The sequence below is a fragment of the Rhipicephalus microplus genome, chromosome 5 (genome assembly GCF_043290135.1).
Source record: "Rhipicephalus microplus isolate Deutch F79 chromosome 5, USDA_Rmic, whole genome shotgun sequence".
Classification (NCBI taxonomy): Eukaryota; Metazoa; Arthropoda; class Arachnida; order Ixodida; family Ixodidae; genus Rhipicephalus; species Rhipicephalus microplus.
This window is the reverse complement of record NC_134704.1, coordinates 19,929,248-19,944,646: the sequence shown is the minus strand read 5'-3', so window position 1 is coordinate 19,944,646 and position 15,399 is coordinate 19,929,248. Positions and strand designations below refer to the sequence as shown.

General features: G+C 46.6%; 1 protein-coding gene across 1 annotated transcript; it reads right to left on the bottom strand.

The window, feature by feature from the left end:
• Positions 1-10,437: 10,437 nt before the first annotated feature.
• On the bottom strand, positions 10,438-13,139 carry LOC119173482 (ubiquitin-conjugating enzyme E2 J2). Its single transcript, XM_037424287.2, has 3 exons — positions 13,035-13,139; positions 12,534-12,646; positions 10,438-11,469 (listed from the first exon to the last, which is right to left on the bottom strand). Exon 3 carries the CDS (start codon positions 11,400-11,402, stop codon positions 10,860-10,862), a length of 543 nt encoding a protein of 180 aa, XP_037280184.1. The 5' UTR covers positions 11,403-11,469; positions 12,534-12,646; positions 13,035-13,139; the 3' UTR covers positions 10,438-10,859.
• Positions 13,140-15,399: the final 2,260 nt, after the last annotated feature.

Here is a 15,399-nt window from a genome sequence, read left to right as displayed (position 1 = left end):
CTGAAAGCCATCCCTGGGGTGTGTGTTAAGAACCTTCCATCTTAGCGGCGGTAAGATACCATTTTAGCATGGGCAATTTGCTGGGACATATAAGGCTCGACGTGCGCCTTTCTGTTACAGGTTTCCTTGAGAAGCGTCAACATCTGGGCCCATTTTAGTAGAAATAAACTCATCAAAATTTTTCTCATTATGTTATTATTGTGGTGAACACCTTACCTTATAATCTTACCTTATAATTAGCCTGTGGGTGCGTTGAAGCCTACTGTGAAACCTTGTGTGTTTTTGTGTGTGTGTGTGTGTGTGTGTGTGTGTGTGTGTGTGTGTGTGTGTGTGTGTGTGTGTGTGTGTGTGTGTGTGTGTGTGTGTGTGTGTGTGTGTGTGTGTGTGTGTGTGTGTGTGTGTGTGTGTGTGTGTGTGTGTGTGTGTGTGTGTGTGTCACGCATGTTTTTGAGTCTCTCGGCTATATCAACGGTTCTAGTGTCTGTGACCACAAACGAAGCAACGAGGTCCCAGGGTGGTTCGCCCCTATAAAATATTGGCAGATCCCACGTACAGTAGGAATCGATGACATGCGAAGCACGAATGAGAAATGCTGATATGTCACTTTAAAATCAGCACAACGTTACGAGGTGGAGGTAAATGATGTCGTACCTAACTTCCGTGTCATGATTATCATGTTTGGACGTGTCGTTTACCTTCGTCATCTATTCACGTCACGTGATACCAAATTTAGTATACGTGGAGCTAGCGGAACGGCCGTTAGCCCGCTATAAGCTTGGTATGTTGTCATGTTTTTACATGACACGCGTCTCATGATTATCATGTTTGCAGCAGTCATATACCTTTGTCATCCATTGACGTCACGTAACACTAACTTTGGTATATGTGGAGCTAGCGAAATGGCCTCGAGTGCACCATGAAGGGCCCAATATACTCCAACGTAACGTTGACACGCGCAAACGCTGGGCACAGCGACGCTACGTTAGCAAAACGCGAGCTCTCTAGTCTGACGCCAAGCACGACGGCACGACCAGCGTCTGTCATCGTGGCCCGACGGCGACTGGCGCCAAATGCGACATGTTGCATTTTGCGCCAATGCGTTACCCAGACAGCACTGCGTCTGCCTCTTTTCGAGACGGAGGGACGCCGGACGCACTGAAACGCGCATGCGTAAAAGCAACGCAGCGCGCGCCTGCGAGTATACGGCAGGACCGGCGCCTGGCGTGGCAACGCCGGCGTGACGCGACGAAACGAACGCCGGCGCGCACGCGCACCGCATCACGTCAAAATGTATTGGTGCCTTGACTGTGGCATGTAGTCATGTTCTTACATGACACGCATCTCGTGATTATCATCTTTTCACGAGTCACATACCTTCATCATCCATTGACGTCATGCAGTACCGAAATTGGTGTGACGCTAGCGAAACAGTCGCGAGCGCATCATGAGCGTGGCATGTATTCATGTCGTCACATGACACGCATGTCGTTATTATTATGTTTCGATGTGTCATTTACCTATGTCGTTTCTTCGAGTCACGTAATACCGAGTTTGGTACAGGTGAAGCCAGCGATATGGCCGCCAGCACATCATGAGCGTAGCATGTAGTCATGTTGTTACATGACACGTATCTGATGTTTATCATGTCTGCACCAGTATCGTACCTTCGTCATCCATTCATGATCCGTAATACCAAATTTGGCATAAGTGAAGCTAGCGAAACGGCCACCAGCGCATCATGAGCTTGGCATGTAGTCATGTATTTACATGACACGCTTCTCATGATTGTTATGTTTGCACCTAGTCACATACCTTCGTCAATCATTCACGTACCGTAATACCAAATTTGGTGTATGTGGCGCTAGCGAGACGGCCACGAGCGCATCATGAGCATGGTATGTAGTCATGCTGTTAGATGACACACATGTAATGATTTTCATGTTAGGGTCTGTCGCTTGCGTTTGCCATGCAATCATGGCAAACCATACCAATTTTGCGACATGTCATGTGAACGAAACCACCGCAAGAGCAGCAACACCATGAAATGTAAATCATGACATTCATGTCATACATGTCATGATTTTCATGCTATGACTAGACAAATATGCTCGTCATATGGTCATGTTATGCCATACCAAGTTTGGTATCGATACCATTATCCAAACGGCCAGCCCCACCGCGGTGGTCTAGTGGCTAAGGTACTCGGCTGCTGACTCGCAGGTCGCGGGTTCGAATCCCGGCTGCGGCGGCTGCATTTCCGATGGAGGCGGAAATGTTGTAGGCCCGTGTGCTCAGATTTGGGTGCACGTTAAAGAACCCCAGGTGGTCGAAATTTCCGGAGCCCTCCACTACGGCGTCTCTCATAATCATATGGTGGTTTTGGGACGTTAAACCCCACATACCAATCAATCAATCAATCAATCAAACGGCCAGGAGAGCTAAAAGTCGTAGGCGGCTGGATAGATAGGTAGGTATACGCTCAAAGTCGCCGAAGTTCACTGAGAAATGCTTCGCATTTAATACGGGGCTTCGCGGACCCTGTGCCCAAAGGGCTGATTTGCCTGTCCATTGATGCCATGTTTCAAGAGACACTACCGTAACCGATGGGAGGGGTGTGAGTTGTATGTGGGTCTGCCACCCCGTCCATCGAAAACAAAAAAAATGTGTTTGAAGGAGGGAAGTAGAAAGATGAAGAGTGAGGGAGGAAGAGATGCATTGCATTGTACGAACCAACTAAGCTCTTTTCCATCGCAGCTACTGCTGTTTTTGCAAGGTGGTGAAACGCTTATTTACTTCCTCCGTTACTTTAAAACGAGACTGGACACTTTCTGTCGGCCTTTCGTTGAAAATTCCTAGCTTGTCTTCTTTCGTGCTGCCGAGTTCACACGGACTATGCAAAATGTATCGTTCGTCTTCGCGTTTGGTCCGCGCGCTTCTCTAGTTCGCACGCCGAGGACTGAGAACGGCCCACTGACTGAAGGAAGTCGTCTGGGATGCCTCCTAAGGGCCCGTCGATGTCTTCACAAGGGCGGGTAACCGAGAGGAACCGTCATACGTTGGCGGGCACGGAAAGGCACGATCTTGCATGAATCTGCGGTTGCCTGACACCTCCTGGCGGTCCGTGGGAACAAGGTTAGTGAAGTCAGTCAACCACTCGCAAACGGTGTTCGTTCGACGCGGAGAATGCGCAGGCCGAACGAAAACCAAGAATCGCAACCCGACCTGGCACTCGAGGGGGGGAGGGGGGGACAACGCGCGATGTCTAACGCGCACGACACTGTATGTGCTGCAGGTCGATGTCTTCTTTATTGGCTCGAGGTGTCGATATTCTCGAGAGCGGCTTTCACACACACGCAAAGATGCTGACGACCTTGTGAATTGTTTTATTTACGGGTCCAGACTCGAGGGTCCCGTTGCAGTCTTGTACTCGAGGGTCCCGTTGCAGTCTTGTACTTTGGGACCCTCTTCTGTATAATTTACTCCCTGTAACATCCTTTTATGACATGATAATAAACTGATTGATTGATTGATTGATTGATTGATTGATTGATTGATTTGCATTCTTTGGTTTTGTTCCCATGGCCACTCGTACGCTTCAATGACAGTAAACCATTTTAGCCATGCAGCACTGGACCGACAAGATGGCATACGTTATCTTGACTTTGCAGTTGTGCCCGGCGCCTGTTCAGTACTCTCGCCTGTATGTTTACTGAGACATTCGTTTCCGGCAGTGTTATCGATAGGCTCTGTACTAAATTTGGGGGCACGCAGGTGAATCGTTTAATCAATCGCGGAGTTTGTTTTTTTTCCTAAAAACACAATATTATATTCGCGAGAGGCCGTGGTGAAACACTACGGAAATTTCGAAAACTGGGTGTTCATTAACATGAACTTTTATCTAAGCACATGGATGTTTAGTATGCTTCGCCTCTATCGTATTGCGGACGCCGGGCCGGGATTCGATCCCGTTGCCTTCGGGTCAGCACACGATGCAGCGTAACAACTAGACCACTGCGGTGAAGGGTGAAAACATGATTCTTTCACATGTTGCCGGCATATGCAGTTGGGCAGGAGTACAACTATTCGTTATGGTTGTCGTCGAAACTTCTACGAGAGGCACATACTTTAGCAAGAGAAAGACAAAACGTGCTTCCTTGCTGGGCTCAGAGAGCATCGCTGTTTGCATCGGTCATTCAATAAACCTAACATCGAGCTATGGTGCCTTGTTGCGAAAATTTCTGTCGGCTTCACAACCCTCTGTGTTGACTTGTTTAGTAATAATTTCAGTGTCTGCGTCAGTGATGGTGTCAGTGGCGGTGTCAGTGACTGCGAGCGAAAAATTCGCGTTTTTCATTAGCGAAAATTCGAAATACACGCAAATTACAAAAATAGGGGGGGGGGGGGGCTTCTAGCCGTAATCAAACCAATGCGTTTTGTGTGGCAAGCACTACACAGCCATGCTAGTGCTTGCAACTGTTCCAAAAATGTGCTGGTGTAACGGGGTGAGAGCAATCACGCGAACTCATGCAAAATTGCGTCGCAGAAACGTCGTAAAATAGCGTCATGCATCTCAACATCACAATTTCACAACGAGTGGAAGGTTTAAAGCTGCCCACCTACTGCAAAGAGCTCAGCCATCATTGTTGCTATCAGTCACATCAACAAAGCACGTGATAATGTTTAGAGACGCGTATTGTGTACCTCGTTATTTAGTAAAAGGATGAATTATTTCGTAACGGGCACTACGCAACTGCACTTGCAGTATACGCATTCTAGAATAGTTTAAAAGCTGCGAAAGGCTGTTCTTTTCGCGACAGGGCTGAGGTGCCCACCGAGAAGTGAATTAGCTTGGCTAGGAAATTAGAAGGTGATGCAAACATAGCCCGATTACGCTATCGCGTTCTACTCTTGACGGCAAAGCTCAAGCGACATCCGAGTTTTTAAACAAGTCGCGCTAATCACAACTCCTCCGACGCTGGTCTGCGCGATTCATTATTGTAAAAAACAACAGAGTGTCCATGCCTTTGCTCCGCAACTGAGGAGGTGGGCTAGAGCTTGTACCACTGTCCAATTACAGTGCGTATTTTCCTTTTCTTCATTAGAAACGTGTCTTTTATGTGTAATATTGTTCTTGAGCACGAGAGCAAACTGTTTTCACAGATGAATGCAAAAACATCACTTTACACTGTGAATGACCCCCCCTTGCTTTTGCATATAGCCTTACTGTTTATATAAGTTTAATCATCTCGATGTTCATGAATGCCCTGTCTTTGTTGTACAATTTGTGCATTGTACACTCCTGCATACGCAAATAAGTTATTTTCGTTGTATATAACAACTTGCACTGTATATACGCATAATCATCATTGTCCATCTTTGTGTGTGCACATAAGCTGTGTAAGATATATCTGGAAATAAAATTCTCTTAAACCATGTCGCCGGAATTAACCCAGATGTAATCCGCTTAATAATAACGACACGATTCGACAGAACTCGCATGTGCATGTCTATATATGAAGACAAAATTCAGCCGTGTCAGACGATGTACCCGCTTTCTTATATTTATGAATTTTTTATCCGCCACGCGAGCATTACTGTGTAAAGCTCTGCCTTGTAAACAAATAAAATAAACACGGACAAGTGTTTTTATCCTTTTCCGCTTCGCGGATCGGAAACGAAATTTTCTCTCGGCTCTCGTGCTCATAGGAGAGTCCCACACATTAAGTCACGCTTCGTGGCGTCGTTGCCAAGAATCACGCAACTATGAGACTCAGTCGCAGGTTTTGCGCGAATTCGCGCGCCTATTGTGGTTGCAGCCAGCACGCGAGTCAAAACGACACGATGCTGACTGATTGATTGATTGATTGATTGATTGGTTGGTTGATTGATTGATATGTGGGGTTTAATATCCCAAAACCACCATATGATTATGAGAGACGCCGTAGTGGAGGGCTCCGGAAATTTTGACCACCTGGGGTTCTTTAACGTGCGCCCAAATCTGAGCACACGGGCCTACAACATTTCCGCCTCCATCGGAAATGCAGCCGCCGCAGCCGGGATTTGATCCCGCGACCTGCGGGTCAGCAGCCGAGTACCTTAGCCACTAGACCACCGCGGCGGGGCAAACGACACGATGCTATAGAACACGTTCGGCTCCGCAGCGATTGAACCGGGCTGTTGCTGAACAATACAAAACAAGATCGAGCTACATAGACCCCCCCCCCCCCCCTCCCTGCAGTAAACGAGGTTCCCGTGCCATGCGTGCGAATGGCCTGTAAAGAGGATTCGTTCGTTCTCGAACTTCGACTGTGAGGCATGAGCGAGCACATGGGTAAGCCATGCGGTTCCCGAAATTATGTAGCGCGCGTCGTGGCCATCTGGTTGCAATTTACATTTCTTTTGTTTCTGCGGCGCGTGTTTTGTAACACGCCATCGAAGCATCACAACAACGACTCGATCACACTCTCTTTTATGGATTTCTTTTTTTTTCTTTTTGAGAATTGGGGCGGTTGGCTTCGGTGAACGCGCTCTCAGCCTGACCGTGAAACGTCCAGCAGCATATCCGAGCAGAATATACCGCACAATATGGAGGTCGCGACAGAAAATAGACAAATAAAAAAACGGAAAAGGAGAAGAGAGAGGAAACACACACATAATATTCTAGGCTGGATTTATCCAAAATTTGAAACAACCTTCCTAGAGTACTCGTAAGAGTTGTATCGCTGAGAATATTTTCGGGGTTTTTTTTTTTTTTTCACTATACGCGGCAGTTATAGATTAGACCAAGCCCTTTACACAAAAAACAATATCAGTGAATCAGAGTATATAGTGAAATGCTTGCCTGCTTTGTTTCATATGCAACTTATTCTTGAGTTACCGGAAATCAATTAGCTGATGATGCAGCCCGCTCAGCCCATGAAGAAACCCGTGTAGTCCCGATTCCTTTATCAAGGAATGATGCAGCAAGACAAATTTACCTGCTGGCTCGAGATCTCACACGCACGTTCTGGTCGTCTACCAGCTTCCAAAGGTGTCAATTTTATGAACTGGATCCTTCGCTCAAGCTAAAGCTACCTTCACAACTTTCCCGCTCCGATGCGACACTGTTATGCCGCCTTTGGTTGGGTGTTGCATTTACAAAGGTGTACTCCTTCCGCATTGGTATGGCAGACACTCCTACATGCGACTACTGCGGAGCTGAAGAGACCATCGAACACGTCCTGTGCAGCTGCGCTTGCTACGACACACAGTGATGCCAGCTCCGGATGGTTTTGAATCGACTTGACCCCGGACCATTTTGTGTGCAGAAGATACTAGGACCTTGGTCATCTGCCTCAGTTGCGCAGAAAGCAACTAAAGCACTGCTACTTTACCTAAAGTCAACAAACCTCAGCGACCGCCTGTAGACTGTGTGTGCTCCCCGAGTGTGCTCGTGATTGTGTGTACCTTCTCATCTTTCTGCAACCTCTTTTCTCCCCTTTATCTCTTCCCCAGTGCAGGGTAGCAAACCGGATGTGCGTCTGGTTAACCTCCCTGCCTTTCCTTGCATCTTTATCTCTTTCTCTCTCTCTCTCTCTCTCTCTCTCTCTCTCTCTCTCTCTCTCTCTCTCTCTCTCTCTCTCTCTCTCTTATTCTTGAGCCTTATATTCATATTGTGGCTTTTGGACGTTCCTCAAACAATTACTATTATCAGATATTCAACTTTTTGTTTCCAAGACGGTATACAGGTCACATGAAGGGGTGGCAGAAACAGCTTCCCGAGAGTGGCCTTACCGCCCACATGCACTGTTTTATTGTTAGTATTAAAATTCGTTCAGCGCCAAAAGGACGTAGTTTACAACTTTCCACTTTCTTCTGGAAATGTACACGTAGGGGTAAACTTGGCGACGTTTTTAAGGGCACCTAAGAGAACAAATTGAAAATAGTGTCAAGAATGGTTCCAATGGTCATCTCGCAATTCACTGCCTAAGATGCTTTCTATCTTCTTCTTTTCTATTATTATTTCCCGCCCCGCCGCGGTGGTCTAGTGGCTAAGGTACTCGGCTGCTGACCCGCAGGGCGCGGGTTTGAATCCCGGCTGCGGCGGCTGCATTTCTGATGGAGGCGGAAATGAAGGAGGCCCGTGGGCTCAGATTTGGGTGCACGTTAAAGAACCCCAGGTGGTCTAAATTTCCGGAGCCCTCCACTACGGTGTCTCTCATAATCATATGGTGGTTTTGGGACGTTAAACCCCACATATCAATTATTATTATTTCCCCTTTCTCCCACCCCAAATGTAGATTAGCCAACCGAGCCAAGCTTGGTTAACCTCCCTGCCTTTCTATTTCTCTCTCTCCCTCTGAAATTTTATCAGTGCACCGCCATAGCCCGCAACAATAATCACTCGGTGAGACTCATAGTAGATACCAAATCGATTTGGGAACGCGGAGCATGATGTGTAAGCATAGCTTGATTGCAGTTATCTAAGAAAGAGGTACACTTTTTGAATGTCCAGTAATTCGTAATGCGCGGGCCCTGTGTCATGTGCTTAAGCATATGTATAGGATGCTTCCCCTCTTTTTTTTTCCTAATAAATAACTTCAAAGTAGCGTTATGCGTCACCTGTCTTTTCTCTGTACGAGTCTTCAAAGTGCATCCACATCCTCGATATGCAGAACCGACTATAGCCCAACCTGGTGCGCTGACAAGCTGTGGAAATTTGGTTGCTGTTGCTGGAATTTCCGCTAACGGAACTATTTCAACGCTGTCACGTTAAAACATTGGTTCTCGTGTGCACTTTCAAATACACGCGAACCAGTGCTTTAGCAGTGACTATATACTTCGTCGAATCTGTATGGCGACAGAGCGGCACAGAGTGGATTAGCGGCTGTCACCGCAGTGCCCTCGACACAGTTAAACGCCAGCCGACTGGCATGCCAGTTGTTTCCGCGAGACGCCGGAGCGCCTGTTTCCGCGATTTGCACACTTCCGCTCTTGGCCCCTCTGGCTATAGACATCTTGTCCCTGCACGGTCTGCCACGTACGTTTCCAAACTTTTTCACTCTCGGCCACCTTCGCAGTGAAGGTCGAGCGGTTCCCGTTCGTTCAGAGCAATAGTGTTTCCTAATGCACGATTCCTTATCGGCCAATAACAGAGATGTCAAAATCACTCGTAAAAACTAATTAATTGAGCTTAATTAACGCTAAATGGCAGCGCTAGAACAAATACAAAAAAACGAGATGAAGACACGACATGCGCTGTTCCTGTCTTGAGCGCGTGTCCTGTCTTTATCTAGTCATTTTCATTTCGCCTTTTGACGCTGCCCCCTTATTACTTTCACTTCTTCTTCTCCTCATCTCATAACTTATATCCGATGCAGAGGATTGGCTGAGAAGTAGGTGAGTTTTTTATATTTTCTTTACCATAGTACTTGTATAAGCTAGAATTAACTAATTATAACGAATCGAGGTGCGAATTTAAGCGCAAATGAAATGAAACCAACTCACACACCTATTTAATATTCCGTAAATTAATTAAAAATCAGTTGAGTTGCAGTGAGGTCACCTTAAATACCCAATTAATTTAGGTACTTAATACATTTGGCACTTAAATATCTTAAAGTTATCTTACAGTACTGATTACTCTCCAAAGATTTTCCTAAATAATTCATTACAATACAAATTACAACGGGCTTTAAGTAATTACGTCACACTGGTATCACTTTTGAAAAATAATGAAATTGCTTTGAAACTATATATTTCAACAAAATTGGAGGACGCTTCAGCTGCTCCTTCAAGAGTACGTCACGTCCGCGTAATAAAACCGACTAGTGTGCACGCAACATTGGTTGTTTTAGAGTATCATTGAATACTTATAGTACACTTGCTAAGTGCCAGTTATTCCATAATTATTTTTTCGAATCAGCGAAGGGCCTACTATGCTTTCGTATAGGGCAACACGTGAACCTATATACCCAGCTGTTAACTTTGTTTATAGTTGTGCTGCTGATGATGTTTAAATATGTCGAAGTACTTTGTAATGGGTGGACCGTTTTCTTTTTCGTCATGGAATGCAGACCGTAAAATTACCGCTCCCAAAAATTACGCCAAAATTCATGCTCTTGACAACACTGTAATTTGTTGATTATGCTGGTGGTGCTGGTGTTACAGGAGGCGGCATTCTCCCGACTTACATATAGCTGGGAATTGTTCCGCTTGAGCATGTATATCGCGAATTTCATCGCACGCTTCGCCTCAGCTCTGCGCGCCCTTCAGGAAGAACGAATCTTCAGATGACCGGTACCGAAACGCCGAGAGAGAATGAAGTGCTTGTTTTCTATGTTGTTTTTTTTTTGTATCTTCAGAACCTGTTTAGGGGCCTTTTGAAATTCGTTCTTCCGCAAAGGCGTAACGCCACGTGTCCTGAACTCGTGCTTATCTGAGTAATCAACAAAGACGTTTCCGCTCACGGCACGTTTTAATGGGCAATTTCCTTAACCTCCTGAAAAGTTACCGAGCTGCGTTCGTGCAACTGGCTGCACGGTGCGAAGACCCGCGTAGCAGTCGTCCCACTTGTCACACGAGTCGCCTGTGCACTGTGACCAGCTCGTAGAGTGGCGAGCGATGCGAAGTAAGATGTCTATCGGCCTTATTCCTTGACGCGCCAACGTGTTGCGAACTCTGGCCTCATCGTTAATAAAACACATGCCCCTGATGTTTTTATCTTGACGATTCGATCAACCCCACGAAAACAGAGGTCTAAGTTCGGGGAGAGGACGTTTCTGACCGGTACTTACATAATCAGCTACATATCGTAAAGAAGTAATAAGGAGGTTAAGGAACATGTGACATGCGGGAGCACCCAGGAAGAAGCGGTAGCTTCAGGGAACCTGCGGACAGTCCCCCTTTACGGCTGCGTCAGCGGCTAGGGCCGCACGGGTCTCCTTGACGACCTCGGGAAACAGCTCGCAGAAGACTTTGTCTTCGAGGTTGAAGCGGAGGCTCTCGCGCGCCAGCTTCTGCTTCTGCTCGACCGTGGTGTCCAGGCTTCCGAGCGTGGGCGTCTCGTCCACCATGAAACTCAGCAGTCCGGTCAGGATGGAGGACATGGACCAGGACGGGTTCCAGGACTCCGGGTGGTAGTCGGATATGCTCAGGCACAGCCGGGTGTTGCACTGGAAGCGTCCGTTGGGCGTGATCAGGTAGATGGACGGCGGCGAGAAGGGAAAGTCGGCGGGGAAGCGCAGCTTGCCGTGGTACACGCCGCCCTCGAGCGGCGTGCTCTCGGGTCCCTTGACGGCGAAGTGCCACTCGAGGATGTCGGCCGGCAGCGGGTGGGCCGACACGTACGGCACGGGCTCCCGGAGCAGCTTGGTGTACTCGAGTCGCAGGCGCTGCGTCGCCGTTCGGCTTCCTCGGCTCATGGCGGATGTCACGTGTGTGTGTAGGATCAAATCTGCACTGCGCGCTTTGTCTTTCTCGCGCCTGCGTCTGAAACAAGAAGTAATAAATCCAAATAAGGCAGAAGGCCGGGGGAATATGGACGCTTGCAGAGATAAGAGAGCCCTTGAAGAGTGACTGTCACCGTATCCAGCGCTTCGGCTAGTGGTTTTGTCTTCAAGACATTGCCTTCTAGAAGAAGACAGTGCCACTTGTCAGCACGTCGGTTACAGTGGCACCACGTGTTCATAGATTTTTCATCAATGCGAAGCGAGGAAGAGACACGCTGTATTTTTCTTGGAAGTCATAAGCAATTCGACTCTAATATACCAGGTTTTTCATAGTGACGTATAGTCTGCTAAAGCGTTAGCGAACCGAAAAGGGACATAATGAAGTCAGTGCAGTATCGCGGTTGCTGACTAGTTTTATGTCGCTAGCTGGCTGGCGGACGCGATCATGTAAGCTGTTCGCATCGGCAGAGAAGTCTAAATACCAACTAGTCGCGATGTATGACTTGTACTAACGCTTACGAAGACGCACAAAAACTGCCGGAATCTAGTGGCCGGCAGTTTTTTTTTTTTATGAGTCTACCTCATCAGAAAACTTTGCTTTTAACTTTCAGTGCTTCGAAGATGATGTTGCGCGAGAAAGCCTTTCATAACGGCTCTCAATGTTAGTGTATGTTAATGACATAGTAACATAACCTTGATATAATACATAAAAAAGACATTTACAATGGAGTCCAATAGGTTTGACAGCTGGGCTAGTTGGTGAGATATTGTAACATGTGGTGTATAGTAGCGCAAATTCGATGTGGACTCAGAGGACAACGCCTCCGTGTCCTCTGTGTCCCCGTCGAATTTGCGCTATACTACACCATATGTTAAAATGATTTACAATGGAATTTTAAAGTTGATAGGCCATCTTAATGGTATCAGTAATATTTTTACATCGTAATTAATAAAATTGAAGCCAAGTGCTAAACGTGGACTGGGAGATTTCGAATTACTGAATGAATAGCATTCATTGAAAAAAAGACAAAGAAGATAATAATGCCGACACGCGACTGTCATATGAATGTACAACGGCAGCAAGCGAATAAAACGTATACTCACAGATTCCCCTTATTTCGGAGTGTCGTTAACTTCCGACCCAGGAACTGCGCTGGAAGTTAAGCACGTACTTCGCAAAAGAGCGCCTCTTTAATCGTGCACCATGCCATAACGGTCTGCAAGGAAAGAACGAAAAAGGGTACGTAGCTCATTTAGGAACATTACTATTCGCGTTGCCTTCGTTAAACTTCAGTTGCGATTCGCCCCAGCAACGCTCTTACGCGGGGCTCCTCTTATTCTAACATCAGAAATCCGTGAACGGCTCCATCTCATGCGCCTTGGTGCGAAAAGCAGAAATAAAGGTACAAGCAAGGCGCTTTTGCGCGGAGCTGCGTTACTGCGGCGTCGCTTAATTCCAGTGGGGGACCAGGACCGTTAGCACCGACGGCAGTAAGTGTCTGCGAAACGTCTGGAATTCAATGAGCCTGTGCGCGTTTTGGGACGTCGAAATGGCAGTGATCCCGCATAGCGACTTAAGAAGAGAAGCGAGGCGAGGTTTCTTACCGTGCACGATCGGCTGAGGATGCTTCTTGTTTGCGCAGAGCTCTGCGTTTCCTGCTCGCCGAGCGTGCGCCGCCTTCGACGAGAATTCGCTTCGTCTTTCTTTTCGCTTATACTCCTTCGAGACAAACGGGCGCTCGCGCGCGCTTTGTTTGGTGTTCTAGTTAAAATTGAAATCGCACCGGTGTTGGCGCATCGTTTGCAGGTGTCCGAATTCGGTTTTAGCTGCCGTATCTTTCGTGTTTCGTACCGGAAAGCGAGAACGAGTAGCTGCACATTAAACGTGCCTTCTGTAAGATTGTTAGCGAAGAGAGCTGTCCAAATAAAATTCGTCTGTATTCCATTCTGATAAAACGTTTTATGTATAGTTGCGTGATGTCTTTTGATAGTATGCTCTCAAAGCGTCAACACTTTCTCGGTAGTAAACTTTTAATAGCAAGACTATAGAATTTGGTGCTGACGATAATCTTAGGTATTGCGACGCACATTTCATAAGTGACACCAATAAAGAGCTAGATCGCGTGTGAAACGCATTAATAAATTACATTTAAAGAGGCATTTAAAAATTATAAAGAAAAGAGAAAAACGGAGAATCGACACTATAAATCAGATGCCGCAACAGTGGTGTATTTTTCTTTTTTCACGCTGTCTCTTTAGTCCTCGCGATAGAACACTTGCCCATGATATATCGAGCGAACTACAATTGCCATCAAAGATTTCGCGACGTAACGCAACAATGCTGTATCGGCTCTTGGTTGGTGTGACGTTTACTAACATTGGCATGGGTGACCAAGTGCAATAACAGCAACTGTGTTGAGACTATTGACCATCGCTTGCGCACTGTCCCCAATATAAACGAGCTCGCCAGACTCTCCAGTGTGCCTTGAGGAGACTCGATGATTGGTCCTATACCCAAGAAAAGAACTTGCGGGCGTGGTCTCACTGTACATCAGCGCAGAAATCCACACGAGCCCTCCTGCAGTAACTCGAAAGCAATATGTCACTGACCGACCAGCTCTGAAACCCCGCACTGTGTGTGCGGTGTGCAATGTGTCTCTCCTTCTCTATCTCTTTTACTTCCTTTCATTATTCCTCCCTGCCCCCTTGAGTAGGGTAGCAAATGACGTAGTCAAATTAACCTTCCTGATTTTTTTTCTACATGCCTTCTCCCCTCCCTACCTATCTCTATTTCTCGTCCTAAGCCGACATGTTTTATTTTTCTCTACCAGAAAGTGACTATAAATATTAGTTTCCCTTTATAGAAACTGCTGATATATGTATAGTCATAGTTTATTACATATGGTCACACTGTCGTTTTCATAGGCACAACTTTGTATAATTAAGTCACTGTTTTACTGCCAGCGCTGGTGCGTGTAGTTATGCGTTGTCGTTTGACTATGTTTGCTCTTGGAGGGACAAAGCGTGGGCAGGCGCTTTGTCCACGCTTCCCGTTTGGACAAAGCGCCACGCTTCCCGCTTGCGCCGCCCCCGTTTCTACTCTAATGTAACTCAAACTAAGTACATCCTTGATAGATATGTGGGGTTTAACGTCCCAAAACCACCATATGATTATGAGAGACACCGTAGTGGAGGGCTCCGGAAATTTCGACCACCTGGGGTTCTTTAACGTGCACCCAAATCTGAGCACACGGGCCTACAACATTTACGCCTCCATCGGAAATGCAGCCGCCGCAGCCGGGATACGAACCCGCGACATGCGAGTCAGCAGCCGAGTACCTTAGCCACTAGACCACCGCGGCGGGGCCTAAGTACATCCTCGTTTTCAGCGTTGAAAATGGAGAATTAGTTATACTATTAACTTCAACCATCATCATCATCCTTGAATTCGTTGTGCATGAATTTAAATGCGTTACTTTCGTACTTGTGCATAGTATGCCCGATTCTTATAGTATGTCTTTTCTTCTTTCGTTTTTTGATGGAGTTGTTCATGTTAGCTGTGCTGCAGCATTGTGCGTGTTTGCTTCACTGCGTTTCATCTTTTTCCGCGTTAGCCTGCTTATTGTAAACTGATCGCATTGACCATTGAGACACTCATCTGCGTACTTTCTGCAAGTAATTATTGTGTGTGATGACTTTATAGTAAACTCAACCACTGTTCTCGAGATGCATGTCTCGTTTCAATCGTCATTATGATCAGAACAAGAACTACTGTTCTTGTTGTGAGGAATGACGATTGAGAGTTTAGAGTTGCGAACAAGGCGTTATCTGGTTCGGGTTCCATGGCCTTGAGTACGGGCACTCACAAGCCGCCCAATTCGTGGCATTCGCAGACAATAAGGTGTGCGGTGAAAAGCACGCACACTTATTTAAAAAAGATCTTGAAGGCAATTTGTTTTGCTGGAAGCAA

Coding starts and splice junctions, on each gene's coding strand:
- LOC119173482 (XM_037424287.2), bottom strand. CDS start 11,402: ATGAGCCGAGGAAGCCGAACGGCGACGCAGCGCCTGCGACTCGAGTAC.